The sequence below is a fragment of the Panthera uncia genome, chromosome E1 (assembly GCF_023721935.1).
Source record: "Panthera uncia isolate 11264 chromosome E1, Puncia_PCG_1.0, whole genome shotgun sequence".
Taxonomy (NCBI): domain Eukaryota; kingdom Metazoa; phylum Chordata; class Mammalia; order Carnivora; family Felidae; genus Panthera; species Panthera uncia.
This window is the reverse complement of record NC_064814.1, coordinates 60637316-60657159: the sequence shown is the minus strand read 5'-3', so window position 1 is coordinate 60657159 and position 19844 is coordinate 60637316. Positions and strand designations below refer to the sequence as shown.

The following is a 19844-nucleotide window of genomic DNA, read 5'->3' as shown; positions in this document are numbered from 1 at the left end:
TCCCCCAATCCCATCCTGCCTTGTCTGGTTCACAGAGCCATGAACAAGAACAGCCACCGGCTACAACAACAGGTTCATCAGAATCCTTTTTTTTTTTTTTTCCCCCAAGTCTATTCATTTATTCCGAGAGAAAGAGAGAGGGGGTGAGAGAGCAGCCCAAGCAGGCTCTGCACCACCAGCACAGAGCCCCATGCGGGGCTGGAACCCACAAACCGCCAGACCGTGACCTGAGCCAAAATCAAGAGTGAGACAGATGCTCAAACGACTGAGCCACCCAGGAGCCCCTCCTCAGAATCCATTTAAATAGCATGACACACGGGCAGACAGCCTCCTGCAAAGACCGTGCAAGGCGTTCCTGGCAACTGCAGGCAATCAATACACCTACATCACCGCGCCGACGAGGTGACCGGTAAACTCCCTGCCCAGACTAACCGGCTGCCCCGGGCGTGGATCCCTCCCGATCGCTTGGCGGCCGCGGGTCACCCATGAAGTCATGACAGTGACTCAATGCGCCCTTCCGAGTGAGGTGAGTCAGGAGGAAGGGCAGAGCCCGCAGCAGCCGCCACGCGGGACACGAATCTCCCGCGCCGGGCCAGGCCCGGGTCCCGGCGGGCCCACTGCGGACGAAGGCTGCAACCTCCGCCGGGGACACCCAGTCCGCACGCGGCGCCCCTGGGGTCACCTCGCCCAACGCACTCGTGACGCCGCGAGGGGCTGGGCCCAACGGGGACCAACGCGGACCGGCCGTTCGGCCTCCCCGGCCCTCCCAAACGACGCGCAGGAAGCGGGGACCCCCAGCTCAGCCCTCTCCCCTCTCACCCCGCTTCCGGCCGCCCCCCGCCCCGGCCCACTGGGTCTCCCTCAGGACGGCGACGGGGACGCGGAGTGCCGCGTTCGGCCTGGCCCAGCTCCCGAAAGCCCGGGCGGGCTAGACTCGCTGAGGAGCCCGAAAAAAAGCCGGAAAGGGCGCCAGCCACTCACCCGCCACGGGTCCGCTCCGCCGTCGGTAGGTCCCAGCGTCCGCGCGTCAGTCACCCACTCCCTGAGGCGCCGCGGCCGCCGCAGCCAAGCGGGCGGCGCGAGTGCGGCCCGACGTGCGCACGCAGAGGGGGCGGGCCCTGCAGAGGACACGCCCCTGCGGCGGACACGCGGCCCTTCTCGCGGGGCTCGCGGCTGCTAGGGTATCGGGGCCCTCTCGAGAGAGTTCGTTGATAAGAGCAGGTGTTAATGACGATGATCCGGGGTACATGCTTTCCATGCCCGGTGTCACCACCTTCCAGGCTCCTCTCCCTCTGGACTCCAACCTTGCCCTTTCTGTTCCAGCCACACTGGCTTCTCGTCATTTCCTTACCTTTCGGGCTGGCTGCAGATTAAATGATCGGTCCAGTCAGCTGTTGACAAAGATGTGCGCAATATGCGGTGTTCGTGGGAGTTACTGGGGAACGGGAGACAATTTATTGAGATCTGTTAGAGTTTAGAATGGGTCTTCTCTGTGCTCAAACAATTCCACTTCTCGGTAGTTATTGGAGAGCAACGCGTGCAAGAACCCAAAGAGACGCAACAACGAAGGTCCTTGCACCATGTAAAGGGATGCATGCGCCATTTGGGTGAAAATCTGGAAACCATCTTAATGTTGTTTGAAGGAAGATGGGGTGGGGATTGACAGGGGGACATCTGTTCAACGGAGATGTGCCTGTTAAAAAGGGAAGCGCAGAGACCACCTTAGGATGTTCAGCAGAAAGGAAAAGCCAGATGTACGAAAATACAAAAATAACATTTGATAGTGTGTAAATTTAACCTAAAAAAATACATTGAACTCTAGTGTGTATGTGAACTGTTTAAGGGTGAAGAGCACTGATGTCTGCAATCTACTTGAAATATATCAAAAAATAAGAAAGTTGATGGATAATAGGTGTCTTATGGATAAATATTAGCAAAATGCTTAGAATTGTAGAATGCGGGTGGTATTTGTGTGGGTGTTCATTATACAGTTATTTCAACTTTTCTATATGTCTACATATTTTCACAATAAAATTGGGGGAAAATATATCCAATATGATCTCTTTTAGGTTTTTTTTTTTTAACTAAAAAATGTTCTTTCACACGTTCACGTTTAGGTATCTAAATGCATCCAAAAGCCGGGAAGATTTACACACTAGAATGACAGAGGGAGGTCGAGGGTCACTTGTGGTTTATCTGTACCATTTGCATTTTTTTATGAGATGCATAAACGCATTATACATTCCTTAGCTATCAAAACCCAATTTAAGGGGCAACTGGGTGGCCCATGTCGGGCTCTGTGCTGACAGTTGGGAGTCTGGAGCCTGCTTTGCATTCTGTGTCTCCGGCTCTCTCTGCCCCTGCCCCACTCATGCTCTGTCTCTGTCTCTCTCTCAAAAATAAACATTAAAAAAAATTTTTAAAGCAACCAAAATTTAAAAATAATGAATTTTAAGAAAGTAAAAATTGGAAGTACACACTGTACTGTCCCCTGCCTCAAACACATACACAAAAAATGGAATTAAACCAAGTGGCACTGATTGAAGGAGGGGTTGCTTTGAAGGTTCAAATGAGATAATGGGGGGGAGCACTTGTTGGGTGCAGAGAGTACTCAAAAATAAAATCTTAAAAAAAATAAGGGGCACCCAGCTGACTCAGTCAGTAGAGTGAGCACGAGACTTTTGATCTGGGGATTGTGGGTTCCAGCTCCACACTGGCTGTAGAGATTACTTAAAATCTTTAAAAAGTAAAAAAATAATAAAATGCATGTATTTATTTTAATATACTTCACTCGTGTTTATATTTATAAATGAAGATTTTTATCTATGTGTTTATTTTGCATAACTCTCTTGCAGTCTCTTCCATGCCCTGTTATGTTATGCCTCTCTGCTCAGACTATAAAGTTTGCCTGGACAGGGCTCACCGCATTAGGGCTAACTCCTACTCATTCCTTATGACTCCACATAACCATCACATCCTCCAGGAAGCCCTCCCTGATCCCTAAGCTAGGCTAACTATTCCTATTCTGCTTTCATCTCCATCCCACTGGTATAATTGTCTACCATAATAGGAGAGCTTCCTGAAAGCTGGCCTATGTCTTCTCTGTATCTCTCTTCTCCTGGCACAATGCCCAGCACTTACTAGAAGCTCAATAAGTACTTATTAAATGGAACCCAAGTGCATATTACTGTGATAATAAGTGAGGGTTTTTTAATGTTTATTTTTGAGAGAGAAAGAGAAATCATGGGACAAAGAGGGAGACAGAGGATCCTATGTGGGCTCGATGCAGGGCTCAAACTCAAACTATGAGATCATTACCTGAGCTGAAGTTGGATGCTTAACTGACTGAGCCACCCAGGCGCCCCTATAGATGATGTTTTTCTTTAAGAAAATAAACCCAGGGCCACCTGGGTGGCTCAGTTGGTTAAGTGTCAGACTCTTGGTCATGATCTCATGGTTCATGGGTTCAAGTCCCGGGTCAAGTCCCAGGTCAAGCTCCAAGCTGACAGTGCAAAGCCTGTTTGGGATTCTCTAACTCCCTCTCTCTCTCTGACCTTTCCCCACTCGTGCTCTCTATCAAAATAAATAAGTAAACATTAAAAAGAAAAGAAATCCAAACAAGCAGTAGGACCAGCTACAGAATTTGCACGACCTGGTGCAAAATGAAAACTCAGGGTTCCTTGTTTAAAAATTATCAAGAATTTCAAGAAAGTAACAGCAGAGGCTTAAACCAAGCATGGGTGTCCTTCTCAGAGTGGGATCCTGTGCAACTGCTCAGGTTACAAGCCCGTGAAGCCAGCCCTAGCGCCCAGGTTTAATTGAGTAGCACAGGGCCACAGTAGGACACAAGGAACTCCACTGCCTTTTGGCCTTGCTGAATCTACAGCTTGGAAATCAGAGCAGGAAAGAGTGGCAGAGAATGGTGTCTCTGCCCCTGGGCTTCTGGTCAGTGGTGCGGGTGCCAGGGGTCTGTCTGGAAGTGAGCGGGCATTATTGGTAGCCTGGGCAAAAGTTTTGTCTCTTGAAGCCCCACCCAGCCCACAACCAAGTGGTCTCTTGAGGCCTGAGGGGAAAGATTTGGCTACCGACTGGTGTTCTTAGCTGAGACTCTGTGCTTCCTGTGGGACTTTATATCTGACGAAGACTTCCTGAAAAGCTCTTGCCAGTTCACCCAGCCCAGTGACATGTGTTCATAATGATAACAGCGGGAATCCTTCTCTGAGCTTCCCCTGTGTGTCAGGCATAAGCTAAACCCCACATTATCTCATTGGAATTTTATTTATTTATTTCCTTTTTTAAAGTAATCTCTAAGCCCAACGTGAGGCTCGAACTCATGACCTGGGAATAAAGAGTTACATGCTCTACAGACTGAGCCAGCCAGGCACACCTTTATACATGCATTTTATAATAAATAAAGACCGATATTTTACATAAATTACACATTACAAAAACATTTAAAAATGATAAAACAGGGGCACCTGAATGGCTCAGTCGGTTAAGCATCTGACTTCGGCTCAGGTCATGATCTCATGGTTCGTGAGTTCGTGCCCCGCGTCCAGCTCTGAGCTGACAGCTCAGAGCCTGGAGCCTGCTTCAGATTCTGTGTCTCCCTCTGTCTGCCCCTCGGCCGCTTGCACTCTGTCTCTTGCATTGTCTCAAAAATAAACATTAAAAAAAAATTAAAAATGATAAAACATAAGGAAGCCTAAAATGCACATTACCTTGTGGGTTAGTTATCTCCACCAGTAGATTGGGGGAAACAGCAGCAGATTTAGTTGGGTTTCCCGGTAACTCCAGTGCCAGGGTATTTAGACAACAGGTCAATCACCAAATATTTACTGAGCGCCTACCTCCCAGGTGCTCTGTTAAGTGCTTGAAATTTAGCAGTGAATACAGAGATGTGCCTGATGTTATGAAGATGACATTCCCGGACGGGTCAATACATTTTGGAAGGAATGAGTGAATGAAAGAAAAAAAAAAATGAAAGCTCTTATCCATTAATAAATTTTCAGGTGAGGAGCGACAGGAGAGGAGTGTTTTAGTTGAACACAAAGAAATCTCACTTTTCCTGTAAAAAAATAATTCAAATCCGTACAACTAGAAGCAACCTCAAACATGAGTTCAGGCCTTGGGTGTTGAGAGTCCCAGATGCAGATTTAATTATCCTTAGGTGACACCTATATCTGCAAGTTCAGATGTTCATGCAGGATAAAGACGTGCGTTTCTGCTTCTGGTCTTGGTTTTCGGCTTCCGTAGGCTTCAGCGCCAGCATCCCGCTAACCCGCTCCGCACGCGAACTCAGAAGAGCCCCGAGGTCCGCAAATCCAGTTTCTGCACGCCCGTGGGGCTGCTAGCCGAGAGAACGCTAGCCTGGGTGGGACGAACCATCCGCGCCCGCCAAGGGGGTGGTGGGTCAGCTCCGCGCGCCAACAGCGCCGGGACGGTGGGAGTTCAGAAGCCGCGCGGCCTGGGGTCCCCTCACGCAGGACGGCCTAGAGGGCGTGGCTTTTCCAGGACGAGGCTGGAGCTGCGGGCGGGACCCGCCTTCTCAGGTTCCACCCCTCCTCCCCCCACCCGCGGCGGTGGACTCGGCTGCAAATTCCGCGGCCCTTGTTCCCTCCTCCTTAGTTTCCCGCCTGGTCTGAGGCGAGGAGGTACCGCAAGGCCTGGGCCACCGCGCCGGGGTGTCGGGCGCGGAGAGGGGGCGGAGCGGGCCGGGGGTCGCGGGGCCCCGACTTCTCCCGGGCTGGCTGCCCGTCGGGCCCACGCAGTGCGCTCCCGGGGTGGTTCCAGGCGGGGACCCCTGTCCTCTTCGCCAACCCGAGCGTCCCACGGTTCCCAGGCTTCAGGGACCGCGCTTCCCGCTCCGGCCCGCATGGCGGACAAGAAACTGGTGGTGGTGTTTGGAGCCACAGGTGAGCGAGCCCAGGGCCGCCCCGCAGAGCCTGGGAGACCGAGGGGGGTGGGGGTGGGGGTGGGGCAGGGCTGGAAGGAGGGTCCTGTGGCTCGGACTCCTGACCCGGCCAGGGGCCCTGGAGCAGGACCTGGGAGCACATTCCGTTTGAATTAAAAAAATAATAATTACTTTAACTTCTTGAAAAAGTGACAGTTGCACATAATACCAAAATTGAATCTCCCTCCTACTTCTGTCTCCGCAACCCCATCCATCTCTGTCATCGTTTCTTGAGTATCCTACCAGATTAGATATGTACAAAGATTTTTTTTTTAATGGCAAAGTGTCTTGCCATCATGTTTTGTTCTTTTTTGTACTGTATGTTTTTTTTTTTTAATTTTTTTTAATGTTTATTTATTTTTGAGACAGAGAGAGACAGAGCATGAACGGGGGAGGGGCAGAGAGAGAGGGAGACACAGAATCGGAAGCAGGCTCCAGGCTCTGAGCCATCAGCCCAGAGCCCGACGCGGGGCTCGAACTCACGGACTGCGAGATCGTGACCTGAGCTGAAGTCGGACGCTTAACCGACTGAGCCACCCAGGCGCCCCAATGTACTGTATGTTTTTAAATATGTGTCACAGCTTAAGATCTAAATCACATATACAATTCACCCATTTAAAGTGTGCAGTTCGCTGGTTTTTGGGAGCCTCGTTGGCTCAGTCGGTTAAGGCTCTGACTTTGGCTCAGGTCATGATCCCCAGGTTGGTGAGTTCCAGCCCCACCTGGGGCTCTGCACTGACAGTGCAGAACCTGCTTAGGATTCTCTTGCTCTCCCTCTCTCTGCCCCTCCCCCACTTGCTCTCTCAAAATAAATACTTATAAATATTCTTATTCAAAAAAATTTTTTAATGTTTATTACCTTTGAGAGAGGGAGAGACAGAGCGTGAGCAGGGGAGGGGCAGGGAGAGAGAGAGAGAGAGAGACACAGACAGACAGACAGACAGACAGATCCAAAGCAGGCACCAGGCTCTGAGCTCTGTGCTGACACAGCCGGTTGCAGGGCTCGAACCCACCACCCATGAGATCATGGCCTGAGCTGAAGTTGGAGGCTGAACCAACTGAACTACCCAGGCGCCCCTCAAAATAAACTTAAAGTGTGCAATTCACTGGTTTCTGGTATGTTCACAGAGCTTTACGCTCATCCTTGGCAGTTTTAGAACAAGGTCATCTCATCACTCCCAAAAGAAACCTCACACCCACCAGCAGTTACTTTACTCTCGGTTTCTTCAACTTTCCTCAGCCTTTGGCAGCCATCAGTCTACTCTCGATCTGTAGATTTGTCCATTCTGGACATTTCATATAAATTAAATCATACACTCTGTGGTCTTTTATGCCTGGCTTCCTTGACTCGGCATCGTGTTTTTGAGGTTCATCCATTTTGTAGCAGGTGTCAGTACTCCATTCCTTTTTTATGTCTGAATAATATTCCATTTTATGGGTAGACTGCATTGTGTTGATCTACTCTTCCATTGCTGGATGTTTGGCTTGTTTCCAGCTCTTGGCTGTTGCGAACAATGTAGTGAATGTTCATGCACAGGTTTTTGTGTGAACATGTTTTTAATTTTCTTGGGCATATATCTAGAGTGGAATTGCTGGATCATAGGGTAACTCTGTGCTTAGCACCTTGAGAAACTTCCAGACTCTTTTTGAAAGAGTCCCATTTTCTGTTCCCACCAGTACTGTGTGAAGGTTATTGTGGTTCTGCAGCTTCCCTTTTCCACTCCAGGATAGGTCACGTTCACCTGTCCAAGTCATACGCACAGATCTGCCAATCTGCCAGTGATTACTTTGGCATGGATTGATCACTTCCTTAGCCAGATTCTTACCAAAGGACATCTCGTTTCTACAAATTTCCACTATTGCACGTAGTACTGCATTCACTTTTCTCGTACATGTATTTATGGATGATTTTTTATTTTCTTCCTTTTGATGATTTTACTTTTTGTAATTTTCTCTTAAGTAATCTGTGTACCCAACATGGGGCTCAAACTCACTACCCCGAGATCAAGAGTTGCATGGTCCTCCAGCTGAACCAGCCAGGTGCCCCTCAGTCTTTTAGAGAAAAGATGTAGGTAATACTTTATTTCTTAAGCTAAGCAGTGGGTACATGGGTGTTGGCATGCCTTTGTGTATGTGCTAAATATTTTGTAATAGATTTATTTTTTTTACAAGTAAACTCTGCTCCCAAAGTGGGACTTGAACTCCCCGACTTTGATTTGCATGCTTTACTTACTAAGCCGGTCAGCTGCCCTTGTAATACATTTTATTTTTTATCTTTTTTTTTTTTATGTTTATTTATTTTAGAGAGAGAGAGTGAGCGTGAGCAGGGGAGGGGCAGAGAGAGGGAGAGAGAGAGTCCCAAGCAGGCTCTGCATTGTCAGCAGCGAGCCCGCTGCGGGGCTTGAACTCACAACCCTAAGATCATGACCTGAGCCGAAGTCAGACACTTAACCAACTGAGCCACCCAAGCGCCCATTTTAAACATTTTATAAAAGGTTTGATGCTAAAACATTGATGAACTTTGGAAACCGTATGCTGAGTGAAAGAAGCCAGACACAATAGCTACATGTTATATGATTCCATTTGTGTGAAATGTCCAGAATAATCAGATCCATAGAGACAGATCAATACAGACAGAAGGTACGTGAGTGGTCTACCAGGGCTGAGAGGGAGGGGAATGGAGAGTGACTGCTGATGGGTGTGGGTTTTCTTTTAGGGGGCACGAAATATTCTAAAATTGACTGGGATGATGGTTGCATGCTCTGAATATACAAAAAAACAAAAACCCACTGCACTGTACACTTTCCTTATTTATTTAACTTGAAGCAGTGAGTCTTACCGGTGAAATTCCAGGCAAGTCTGGTGTGTGGACGGCAGCAGAAGTCTCAGCTGCCTCATAGAGGTATCTGTTTACTCTGGCTAAAATCAGCCCACTAGTACGGATTTGCCAAAATATTTTTTTTGTTGTTTTTTTTAAATTTTTTTTTTAACGTTTATTTATTTTTGAGACAGAGAGAGACAGAGCATGAACAGGGGAGGGGGCAGAGAGAGAGGGAGACACAGAATCTGAAATGGGCTCCAGGCTCTGAGCTGTCAGCACAGAGCCCGACGCGGGGCTCGAACTCACGGACCGTGAGATCATGACCTGAGCCGAAGTCGGACGCTTAACCGAACAAGCCACCCAGGCGCCCCGCCAAAATATTTTTTAAATAAATATAAACTGTATACCCTGTAAAAGGTGAGCGGATTCTATCTCAATAAAGCTGTTATTTTTTTTTAACGGTGTAAGGCACTTCATGAGGATCACAGGTGGAAAGGGCCTGGGTGTCTGGCTGTAGTGGAGCCTTCCCTGAGGGGCTTTGAGGGGCTTCCCCTCAGCCGGACTCCCAGGCAGGCCCATCCCCGCAGGCCTTTCTGACTCTTCACAGGTGCTCAGGGAGGCTCAGTGGCCCGGACGCTCCTGGAAGATGGGACATTCAGGGTCCGAGTGGTCACTCGAGACCCTAGGCAGAGGGCAGCAAGGAAGCTGAGGCTGCAGGGTGCAGAAGTGGTGTGGGGAGACCAGGATGACGAGGCCAGCATGGAGCTGGCCCTGACCGGGGCCCATGCTACCTTCATCGTGACCAACTACTGGGAAAACTGCAGCCAGGAGCAGGAGGTCAAGCAGGTGAGGGCAGGGGGGAGGGCGTGGGGAGGCTGGGCTAGGAGCAGGGCATCTCACTAGGAGCTCCCTGGGAGGCAGCTCCAACTTGTTAGAAAGGGACTGACCCTGCCTGTGACCCACTGACCACTGCAGACCTTTCCCCTCCTCTTCCATGCAGTCCATCTGGACTTTAATGAGGATAGGAGGCAGCTGCTTTCTTTTCTGGTGGTTTTTATTTTAATTTTTAAAGTGTATTTATTTATTTTGAAAGAGAGAGAGTGAGCAGAGAGAGAGGGAGAGAGAATCCCAAGCAGGCTCTGCGCTGTCAGCACAGAGCCCAGTGCGGGGTTTGAACTCATGATCTGTGAGCTCATGACCTGAGTCAAACCAAGAGTTGAGTGCTCAATCAACTGAGCCACCCAGGCCCCCTGATTTTTTTTAAGATATCATTCAAGTACTATACACTATGCCTTTTCAAAGTGTATAATTCAATGTGTATGTATACATATGTATATATATACACATACTTATATATATGTATATATTGTGCAGCCATCACTATTACCTACCTAATTCTAGAATGTTTTCATCACCACAAAAAGAAACCTTTATCTATTAGCAGTTATTCCCCATTCTTCCTTCCCCACCAGCCCCAAGCAACCAATAATCTACTTTGTCATCCATTGACTTTTTACACTTTCTAGAAAAACAACTCTGTTGACCCATAATTTCCTGGAAATAAGATGCACACATTTTAATTGTATAGTTTGATGGAATTTGAAAATCAATATACTCATATATATATTTTTAAGCTTAGTTATTTATTGGGGGGGGTGGGTATAGAGGGGGAGAGAGAGAGTGAGAATCCCAATCAGGCTCTGTGCTGTCACTGCAGAGCTCAACATGGGGCTCCGTCTCACAAACAGCAAGATCATGACCTGAGCTGAAATCAAGAGCCTGATGCTTAACTGACTGAGCCACCCAAGCACTCCTAAATAAACCCACATATTACCAATCTAATCAAAATACATTTCCATCATCCCAGAAAGCCCATGTCCCCTTTGTATGTTGTATGTTTCTGTTTATTGTTTTCCACCCACATTCTCTCTAGTTATGGAGCCCAGGTGGCAGGGGGAGGGATATGGGACGGAGAACATGAGACATAGCCATCTTTCGCTCTGAGGATGGGGACACTCGCACAGAGCCTGTCACATAGACTCAGGTATCTGTGGGACATATTGTTGGTGGCAGGGGAGAGGCCCCGGCTGTCTGTCACTTCATCTTTCAGCCCTCCCTCGTCCATGACCAGCTGCAGCTCTGCTCTAGACATGGACCTTCCCTGCCCTGGGCTTTATTAGGGAAAAAGAAGGCCTTTGTAAAATAAAGGGAGACTGGACGGGCCCACTGGTCTTTAAAGTTGTTTTCAGCCTTGACATTTTCTTTGAATCCACTTACAGGGGAGCCCTTCCCATAGAGTAGAGAAGGACAGCTTCTCTGGTTGATGGAGGGAATGTTAGGTCATTATCCTGATGGCCTGGGTTCATGTCCCGTGGCTGCCATAACCAGCCAGCTGGCTCAAACGACAGGAATTTACTCTCATTCTGGGGGCCAGAAGTCGAAAATCCAGGAACCTCCAGGAGACTCTAAGGGTGATTCCACTCCTTGCCTCTTCCAGCTTTTGGTGGCTGCGGGCTCTCCTCATGGCCACCTCACCCCAATCTCTGCCTTCACGCAGGGCCTTCTCCTCTGTGTGTTCTCTTCGGTCTCTTGTAGGGATGCTTGTCATCAGATTGAGAACCCACCTGGAATGATCCTTAGTTCTGTCTGCAGATTTCTTTTCCCAAGTAAGGTCACGTTCACAGGTTCTGGAGGTTGGGACATGGACACATCTTTCTGGAGGCCACCACCCAACACATCCTTATGCAGCAGGTGGTGTGGCTCTCCATGTTTAACTGACAGTTAAGTGCATCACAGCCCCGGGTGGCACCTGAGCAGTCTGTGTGCCTAATTGCTGAGCTGTACCACCTCGCTAGCGGACTGCTGGGGCCTTCCATCGACGGTGGCTTTGCACGGAGTAAGCTGAGCTAGGAGACCTCTGTGTGGCCCTCTCCCGACCTTCCACCCCTCCTGTCATAATGCACACATGTGGGCCACAGTTGAGCATGTTGAGAAGTAGGACAACCCAGATGATCTAGAGAAGGGACGCTAAGGTAGAAGGCTCACAGTCCACGTGTGGAACCACGTGTGAGCATCGTTCCAGTAAAGGGACAAGGGTGAAGTGGTGTTGGCCTCTTTGCATCAGGCACGGTGGCAACCAGGGCAGGAGAGCCAGGGCTGTGGCTGGGGATACACTTCTTCCTTCTCAGCTCTGTGATTTCTCCTTTCCTGCCCACCAGGGAAAGCTGCTGGCCGATGTGGCCAAGCGCCTGGGCCTTCGCTACGTGGTCTACAGTGGCTTGGAGAACATCAGGAAGCTAACGGCCGGGAGGCTGGCAGCAGGCCACTTTGACAGCAAAGGGGAGGTGGAGGAATATTTCCGGGACATCGGAGTTCCCATGACCAGCGTGCGGCTGGCCTGCTATTTTGAGAACCTGCTCTCCTACTTCCTGCCCCAGAAAGCTCCAGATGGAAAGAGCTACTTGCTGAGTGAGTGCCCTTCTTCCCTTCTCGAGCATCCGCTGTCACCGAGGGGAGCAGTGGGTGTTGGAGAAAGCTGGCTAGTCCTCAGATGGTTCCGGGTCCAAGCCCTGGTTCTCTAGTGTCAGGCCTGTGACACTGGGCCTCTGCTTCCTGCTCTGTGAAATGGGCATAACTGACCTTTGCAGGGGCGTTGAGAAAATCTGCCAAGAGGCAGTGATGCGATGCTTTACAGAGCGCACTTGTTACTTTTCCTTCAGAAGTAAGAGAGTTGGGAAGATCAGGTCCAGTGAAGTCGGTGTCCTGACCCAACCACCCCTCACCCTCTGCATGAACACAGGCTCACCCTCGCTTGAGTCCTGCCCAGCAGGGAGGGTGAGCAGTCTGGTCCTAGTGTTGGCACACTGGCACCACCCTTTATAGTTTGCAAAGCTGGTCGGGGATCCCTCTTGTGTTCCATCTCTGGTTGGAGCTCTGTCCCTACAAGGTCTTTGGGTGACCTGAACGGGCAGCTGCGGTGGCCCCTTCGCCTGGGCGAGGAATGTGGCGGGACCCATGTGCTCCTGGCGCTGATCTAGACATTGCCCTGCTCTCCACCAGACCACCATGGCAGGTGGAATCACTAGTAATTCAGCACATTTATGGAGCACCTGCCATGTGCTGCTCTGGTCCAGGCCCTGGCCTTGACTCTCTAGCACTCCTGTTAGCAGACTTGGTTTTCCACGGCAGGAATTCCAGACGTGACCAGGTGCCCTGGGTCCAGCGCTTTGGGAGCAGCCCCTCCATTTCCTTCCTGTTCTGGTCTTAGCCCTGAGGGGGTCGTAGGTCCCGGGTTCCCTCCACTCTATAAATGGAGTAACAAGGGCTCAGGGTGTCAACAGGGGACCGTCAGGGTGGCAGAGCTCAGATTGGATCCCGTTTCCTTACTGAGCTGCACTGCCTTACTGCCGCCACAGACACCGGAGGGTGCTGACGTGTGCACGTGTCTGGGCGATGGGCTGGTGGGAACATCAGCCACAACCCCAGCACATCCCTCTTCCCCCCACTTCCCTCCCAGGCTTGCCCATGGGTGATGTGCCCATGGACGGCATATCTGTGACCGACCTGGGTCCCGTGGTGCTAAGCCTGCTGAAGATGCCAGAAGAATACATCGGCCGGAACATCGGGCTCAGTACCTGCAGGCACACGGCGGAAGAGTATGCCGCCCTGCTCTCCAAGCACACCGGCAAGGCCGTGCGCAGTGCCAAGGTGGGCCCCTGCTGCCCCCCGGGCCCAGGCTGGGTGAAGTCCCAGCTCCCACCAGGGTGCTCCGGCAGCCCGGGTCTGGTCGTTCTGATCCCCAGAGGGAGCTATGGTTGGTAGGGAAGTGGTATGGTATCTAGGGCTGCCCCACTCTCTGGGCAAAGTCAATCTGAATTCGTCACTGTGAGCATTTGTCATGCTGTTCTTGGGAGCCACGGGTGGCCACCGAGAGAAGTTTTTGGCTTAGGCAATTGACTAAGTGGCAAGGAAGGTTTCTAGGAAGAGGGGACGCTAGGGGCCAAAGCAAGGAGTGAACACACAGGGTGTGTTGGGCAGGGAAGGAGGCCAGAGAGATGGGCCCCATCCCTGCCTCCTCCTGGCCTGGCTGTGTCCCCGCTGACCCTCAGTCTTCCCCTTAGATGCCTTGTTTCTTATTTGTCCTTCCCATTGTGGAAGTAAGACTTATTAAAGTCTGAGAAACTCCCACGTTATTAAAAGACAGAAACCACCTATAGAGTTCCAAGACACGAGCAGAGCGGTGATGGGGAGGCCATGGCAGGGCATGTCTCAGGTGGGTCAGACCCCCAGAATGGGGTCCTGCTCCCAGCCCTTACGGCCCACCAGCATGCGGGCCTTGGGGCACAATCCCTGACCCTCTCTGCTCCAGTAGCCTCATCTGTAAAATGGGTGGATGAATAGAATTCCCTTCCTTGGTTGTCAGAATTTAACAGAATAATCGAGGTAAGCACTTCCTCAGCGCAATGAGGTGCTCTAGAAAACGAGCCCTAAATGGCCATGGATTACATCTAAACAAAAGTCTGAGGCAACCATGGAGGATTTCAGGAGCTGAGGAGTTCAGGTTCAGTTTGGTCAGGAACTGGGAACAGCTTTGGTTTTTGAGCAAGGAAGTGATGTTTGCAGAGTTCTGGTTTGGAAAGGGCTGAGAAGTTTCCATCTTCTGATCTCAAAAGAACAACATTTATGATTTTTTTAAAGTAATCTCTACACTCACTGTGGGGCTTGAACTTACAACCCTGAGATCAAGAGTCACACATTCTTTGGACTGAACCAGCCAGGCACCCCTTGAACGATTTAAGTTGACTTAGAACAGTGGTTTTTTAGCTTTAATCTTTTTTTTTTTTTTTTTTACATTTATTTATTTATTTTGAGAGAGGGGGAGACAGGATCCAAAATGGGCTCTGTGCTGACAGCACAGAGCCTGATGTGGGGCTTGAACTCACAAACCGTGAGATCATGACCTGAGCCAAAGTCAGACGCTTAACTGACTGAGCCACCCAGGCGCCCCTAGAACTTTAATCTTTTTAGTAGAGGGGTTTTCAGATGAACTTACTGGTAAGGACCTGGGCTGGTACTGAGTTGCCAATAGCCGGGGTGCTGGAGATGCTGACAGACCCAAAAGACTCCCCTCTGCTTTCAGATGACCCCGGAGGACTACGAGAAGTATGACTTCCCTGGCGCCCAAGACCTTGCCAACATGTTCCGTTTCTATGCCCTGAAACCTGACCGTGACATCGAACTGACCCTGAGACTCAACCCCAAGGCCAAGACACTGGACCAGTGGCTGGAGCAGCACAAAGGGGACTTTGCTGGGCTCTGACCCTGCCATCTCTCAGCCCCGTCTGGGGGCACAGGAGATACAGTCACAGTGATCCGTCCTCGTGTTGCAAAAAGTTATTTTTTTAAATAAAGGCCATTGTTTTCACAGATGGCTTCCAAGAGAAAAGGGCTTTGTTTCAGGGACTGGGGTTGGGGTGGCAGCTGCTGAGGCATGAATATCCCAACAGGAAGCATCAGGTGGTGGAGACGCAGCCCCCTCCCTTTGCAGGGGACTCGAGGGCTGAAGACACACAACTTAAGTGCAACTGTAAGTTTAGTCCGGCAGGTGGGAGACCGTGCTGTGACCACAGCCCAGAGGAGCGGCTCTGACCACTGTTTGTACTACGTTTGAGGACAGAGGGGATTCCGCATACCAACCATAAGCAATGCCTTTTGACATCGAGGCAAATACAGCCTTCATCTCCAGAGAGCTGGTGAGGCCAACCACACATTCTTTCTTGAAGCTTGAAGGCGGCAAGACCGGCCCTTTATCCCTCTGTCTCTCCTCCCCCCAGTGGCAGCAGCCCTAAGTAGGTCATCTTCAAAACAGGCCAGGCAAAACATCTGGAGGGCAGTGACAGACCGGACCAGAGGTCACCATATTGCACACCACTGAGAAAAAGTAACACGCTGCTTACAGCAAAGGCTGGGGAATAAAGCCAAGGAAGGGAAAGCACTGCCTCGCCTGTAGTGTCCACATAGGACCGGGAAGGTAGGTGTGGTTCAACCTCTCCTCTCCTGCTCACTTTACAGAAGAGGGAGGAACACCCAGAGAACACAGGTCAAATGCCCGAGGTTCCACGGCAGGCATGCTTTTCCCTGTACGGATTTGCGTATTGTCCGTCACAGCTCTTTGCTACCCTGCCTTAGCCTTGGTACCTGCAGTCATGGAGACCGACAGCAGTCCCACCAGATTCATTTGATCCATTAATTGATGACTTGAAAAAGCATCTGACAGCTTACCACTGTGCCAGGTGAACAATGTTAATCAAAAAGGTTATGGTCTTTACCTTGACCTTTGGTTGGTGGGAGAACCAGATACAGATATGCATGAAGAGGTATAGATTGACATAGGGCTGCAGAAAATAGGAAGCACGGGAGCACCTGGGTGGCTCAGTCGGTTGAGCATCCAACTTCAGCTCAGGTCATGATCTCGTGGTGTGTGTGTTCAAGCCCTGCATTGGGCTCTGTGCTGACATCTCAGAGCCTGGAGCCTGCTTTGGATTCTGTGTGTGTCTCTCTGTCCCTCCCCCGCTTATTCTCTCTCTCTCTCTCTCTTTCTCTCTCTCTCAGAAATAAACATTTAAAAAAAATTTTTTTTTAAATAAGAAGCACAAATAATAATGGGAGGAGGGGGCCTACTTTAGGGGGACAGGGACAGACTGAGGTATAAGGGGAGGGCAGCAAGCCCCTAGACAGGGCGGGAAGGCAGGCCATGACAGCACAGGCTTCCAAGCCCAGCAGCATCAGCAACAGAATGTGAGAGGCCATCTGCGTCCAGCCCTATGTGATGCCCAAGTCTCCCATACCCGAGGTTGGGAAACTCACCAGCTTGGGGCTGAGTCACTGTGATGAGATCCTGGAGTGGCCTGTGGTCAGTACAGAGCCTGGGAGGAGTCCACTGTGCCCAGATGCAGAGCAAACCAGCAAGCCCGCGTCGGGTTCCAGGTGCACCTCGCCCAAAGGGATAGGAGCTGGGCACATTGCTGAGCCTCGCCAGCTGTTCTGAGGATGCCTGGCCAGGCTGTTCTGAGGATGCCATGAGATCATTTGTGCAGAGCAGTGTCTGACATCCCCGGGTCACTCTCCCCCTCCTTCTGAGACACATGGTCAAGCCCTGCTAGCCTCCAGTGCCCTCAGCCTGTTCCCTGCCCCCATCCTAAGTGTGGCCAAAGCAGTGGATCTCAGTGGGAATAGCCCAAAGCCAGTGAAATAAATAGACAACAGTCAGGATGCTCCATGTGCTATGAGCTGTCCACACTGCACACAAAAACCAGATCCTAGGTGGTAGAACTATTCTGTAGGATATTACAATGGACACGCGTCACAATAGATTTGTCCACACCCATAGGATATACACCACCAAGAGCAAACCCTAATGAAAACGTGACTTCGGAGATAAATGATGTTCATCAGTTGGAACAAATGTCCCACTCTTGTGGAGGTGCTGATAGTACGGGAGGAGGGGGGCTGTGCACGTGGGGCCAGAGGGTTAAAAGACAACAGTCCTAGTATTTAAACCATCTGATCTGTAATAGACATTCATGTCAATCCTCTTCCCTTGGCCCCCATCGATCCCCAAATGGGGCTGGAGAGGAAATGGCCCTTCCCATGCCCTGGATACTCAAGTCAAGGTGCCTGCCTGGCCCAGGGTGCTCCTGCCCCGCCTGTGCATCACTACAGGAAGGAAGCATGTGTGGATCACAGCTCACAGAGCCCTGGGGAGTCTGGGTCAGCACCGCACAGAGGGGATGACTCCTAGCACCACATCTGCTGGTGGAGGCGTCCCCAGCTGGGTGGATGCCACGTGTGCCTGGTTTTCTGAAATTTGGTACCTGAAATACATTAGTTCGCTGCCAACATTTTTCATTTTCTTAACTTGTAAACTATACAGAAAATTTACCATTTTACTCATTGTTAAGTGTACATATAATTCAGTGGCATTAATTACATTCACAGTATTGTGCTGCCCTCACCAGCATCCCTCTCCAGGACTTTTTCATTTTCCCAAACTGACACTGTCTCCGTTAGACACTAGCTTCCCGTTCCCCCTCCCCCAGCACGAACCATTCTACTTTGTCTCTATGAGCTTGATGACTCCCAAGTCGCTGCCAACATCTTAAAATGAGACAACTCCATAGCGTTGTTGATGATAGCCAAATGCTGGAAATAACCCGAATGTCTATCAGTGAATGGCTGGAAAACAAAAGTGGTCTATCCACAGAATGGAATTGACTCAGCCGTAAAAAGGAACAAGTACCCATCCGTGCCACGACATGGATGAAGCCTGAGACATCGTGTTAAGTGAAACCAGAAGGAAACAAGCCACCACATATTGTATGATCCCATTCACATGAAATGTGCTAGAGTAGATGAATCCTAGAGATGGGGAGTGGGTTTGTGGCTGCCAGGGTCTGAGGGACCCGGGGAAATGGGGAGGGACTGCTAATGGAATTGGGGTTTCTCTTCAGGGTGATGAAAATGTTCTAAAATGGATTGTGGTGGGGTACCTGGGTGGCTAAGTCAGCTAAGCATCTAACTCTTGGTTTGGGCTCAGGTCACGATCTCATGGTTTGTGAGTTCGAGCCCTGAGTCAGGCTCCACACTCAGTGTGGAGCCTGCTTGGGATTCTCTGCCCCGCCTCTCTGCCCCTACCCTGCTTGCTCTGCCTCTCTCCCAAAACAAACACAACAAGATCCAATTAAATGTCTATAAGAAACCCATTTAAAAAAATATTAACTGGGGCATCTGCGTGGCTCAGTTGGTTAAGTACCCAACTTCGGCTCAGGTCATGATCTCGCAACTCCTGGGTTTGAGCCCTGCTTCAGGCTCTGTGCTGACAGCTCAGAGCCTGGAGCCTGCTTTGGATTCTGTGTGTGTGTATCTTTCTCTCTGCAACGCCCCCCCCCCACTCACCCCCTCTCTCTCTCTCTCTCTCAAAAATAATAAACACTAAAAAATTCCTAATAAAAAAATAAAATGGACTGTGGTGATGGAGGCACAACGTTGGACTTAAAATCCACCAAACTGTATGCTTTAATGGGTGAATTGTACAATATAGGTAACCCCAAAAATGAGGTAACTAAAATCTCCACAGAAGAATCTGGATGCCTAGCTTCTCTTGCAGAGCACCAGACGATCTGGTAGCACAGGGTCTGAATTCCCACATGGCCCCCTCGGGTGGAGCCGAACAGCCACCCCCTTGAGACAGGGCAGCCAGTGTCCATCACCCCCACCACCTCCTGGGTTCTGCACAACTGGGAAGCACGTCAGGGCCCACTGCTTTATGTAAAGTTGCCGGCTGGCTCATCTGTGACCCTTCATGAGGATCATGCCAAGTAAATACAACTTTTGGTTAAAAGATCTGGGGCGCCTAGCTGGCTCAGTCAGTAGAGTGAGCGACTCCTGATCTCAGGGTGTGGGTTCGAGCCCCATGTTGGGTGTAGAGATTACTTAAAAATCTTTCTATAGATAAATAATTACAAGATACAAAGTGCGGGTTTCCCAGTGCTAAAACACTCCTTCTGCAAGAGGTGCGAGTGTTCACTTAATTCGGGGACAGGCCCCAGGGTGGGAGGAGAGCAGAGTGAGGGCAGGGCCATCCTTGGACACACGGTAGCCAAGAAGCTTGTGGGACTGGAGAGGATTCTCGTCTTTGAGGGGGGTCTTCAGGACAAGGAAGGCTGAGTTCAAGTCCACCTAAACCCAGAGGCCTCAGGAGAATGGCCCAGGTCAGAAACAGATCAGAGCAGAGACCTGCTGGTGTGATAGAGCCAAGGTCCAGCGCCCAGGTCTTCATCACCCACACGTGACCGTGCCTTCCCCCATCCTCCCTACCCACCTACCTTTCCACTCCTCTCAATCCCCAAAGGCTCAGGGGCGGAGTTATTTTTTTATATTTTTGAGGGCCTCGTCTCACGTTCCAGCCTCAACTCAGAGGCTGCAAAGTCTGGAGACCAACGCCTCGAGACCCTCCTGTGGGAAGAAGCCCAATCTGAGTCTTGAGTGGGACTTGATTGGGCAGGTGTTGCA

The 19844-nt window shown here is 50.3% G+C and overlaps 2 protein-coding genes across 4 annotated transcripts in view; one reads left to right on the top strand and one right to left on the bottom strand.

Moving 5' to 3' along the window:
* The window catches only part of HMOX2 (heme oxygenase 2), a 30313-nt gene extending 29217 nt beyond the window's left edge, over positions 1-1096 (bottom strand). Inside the window, exon 1 of the mRNA XM_049637435.1 lies at positions 982-1096. The gene's annotated coding sequence lies outside the window, so the exon portion shown is untranslated. The remainder of the gene's footprint in view (positions 1-981) is intronic.
* On the top strand, positions 470-15200 carry NMRAL1 (NmrA like redox sensor 1). 3 transcript variants are annotated; one of them, XM_049637432.1, is made up of 6 exons: positions 566-1006; positions 5843-5915; positions 9382-9620; positions 11993-12242; positions 13291-13481; positions 14914-15200. In XM_049637432.1, the coding sequence occupies exons 2-6, from the start codon at positions 5876-5878 to the stop codon at positions 15091-15093; spliced, it is 900 nt and encodes a 299-aa protein (XP_049493389.1). In that variant the 5' UTR covers positions 566-1006; positions 5843-5875; the 3' UTR covers positions 15094-15200. The 3 variants fall into 3 exon arrangements, with proteins under 3 accessions (XP_049493390.1, XP_049493391.1, XP_049493389.1); XM_049637434.1 differs by lacking the exon at positions 13291-13481 and having other exon boundaries at positions 483-1006; positions 14914-15038; XM_049637433.1 differs by lacking the exons at positions 13291-13481; positions 14914-15200 and having other exon boundaries at positions 470-1006; positions 11993-12374.
* The last annotated feature ends 4644 nt before the right edge of the window (positions 15201-19844 follow it).

What these genes read in the sequence shown, in the direction of transcription:
- NMRAL1 (XM_049637433.1), top strand. Translation starts at nt 494, where the DNA reads ATGACAGTGACTCAATGCGCCCTTCCGAGTGAGGTGAGTCAGGAGGAA. An exon ending in ACGGGTCCGCTCCGCCGTCG is followed by an intron (nt 1,007 to 5,842) that starts GTAGGTCCCAGC and finishes CACGGTTCCCAG; the next exon opens with GCTTCAGGGACCGCGCTTCC. An exon ending in GGTGGTGTTTGGAGCCACAG is followed by an intron (nt 5,916 to 9,381) that starts GTGAGCGAGCCC and finishes GACTCTTCACAG; the next exon opens with GTGCTCAGGGAGGCTCAGTG.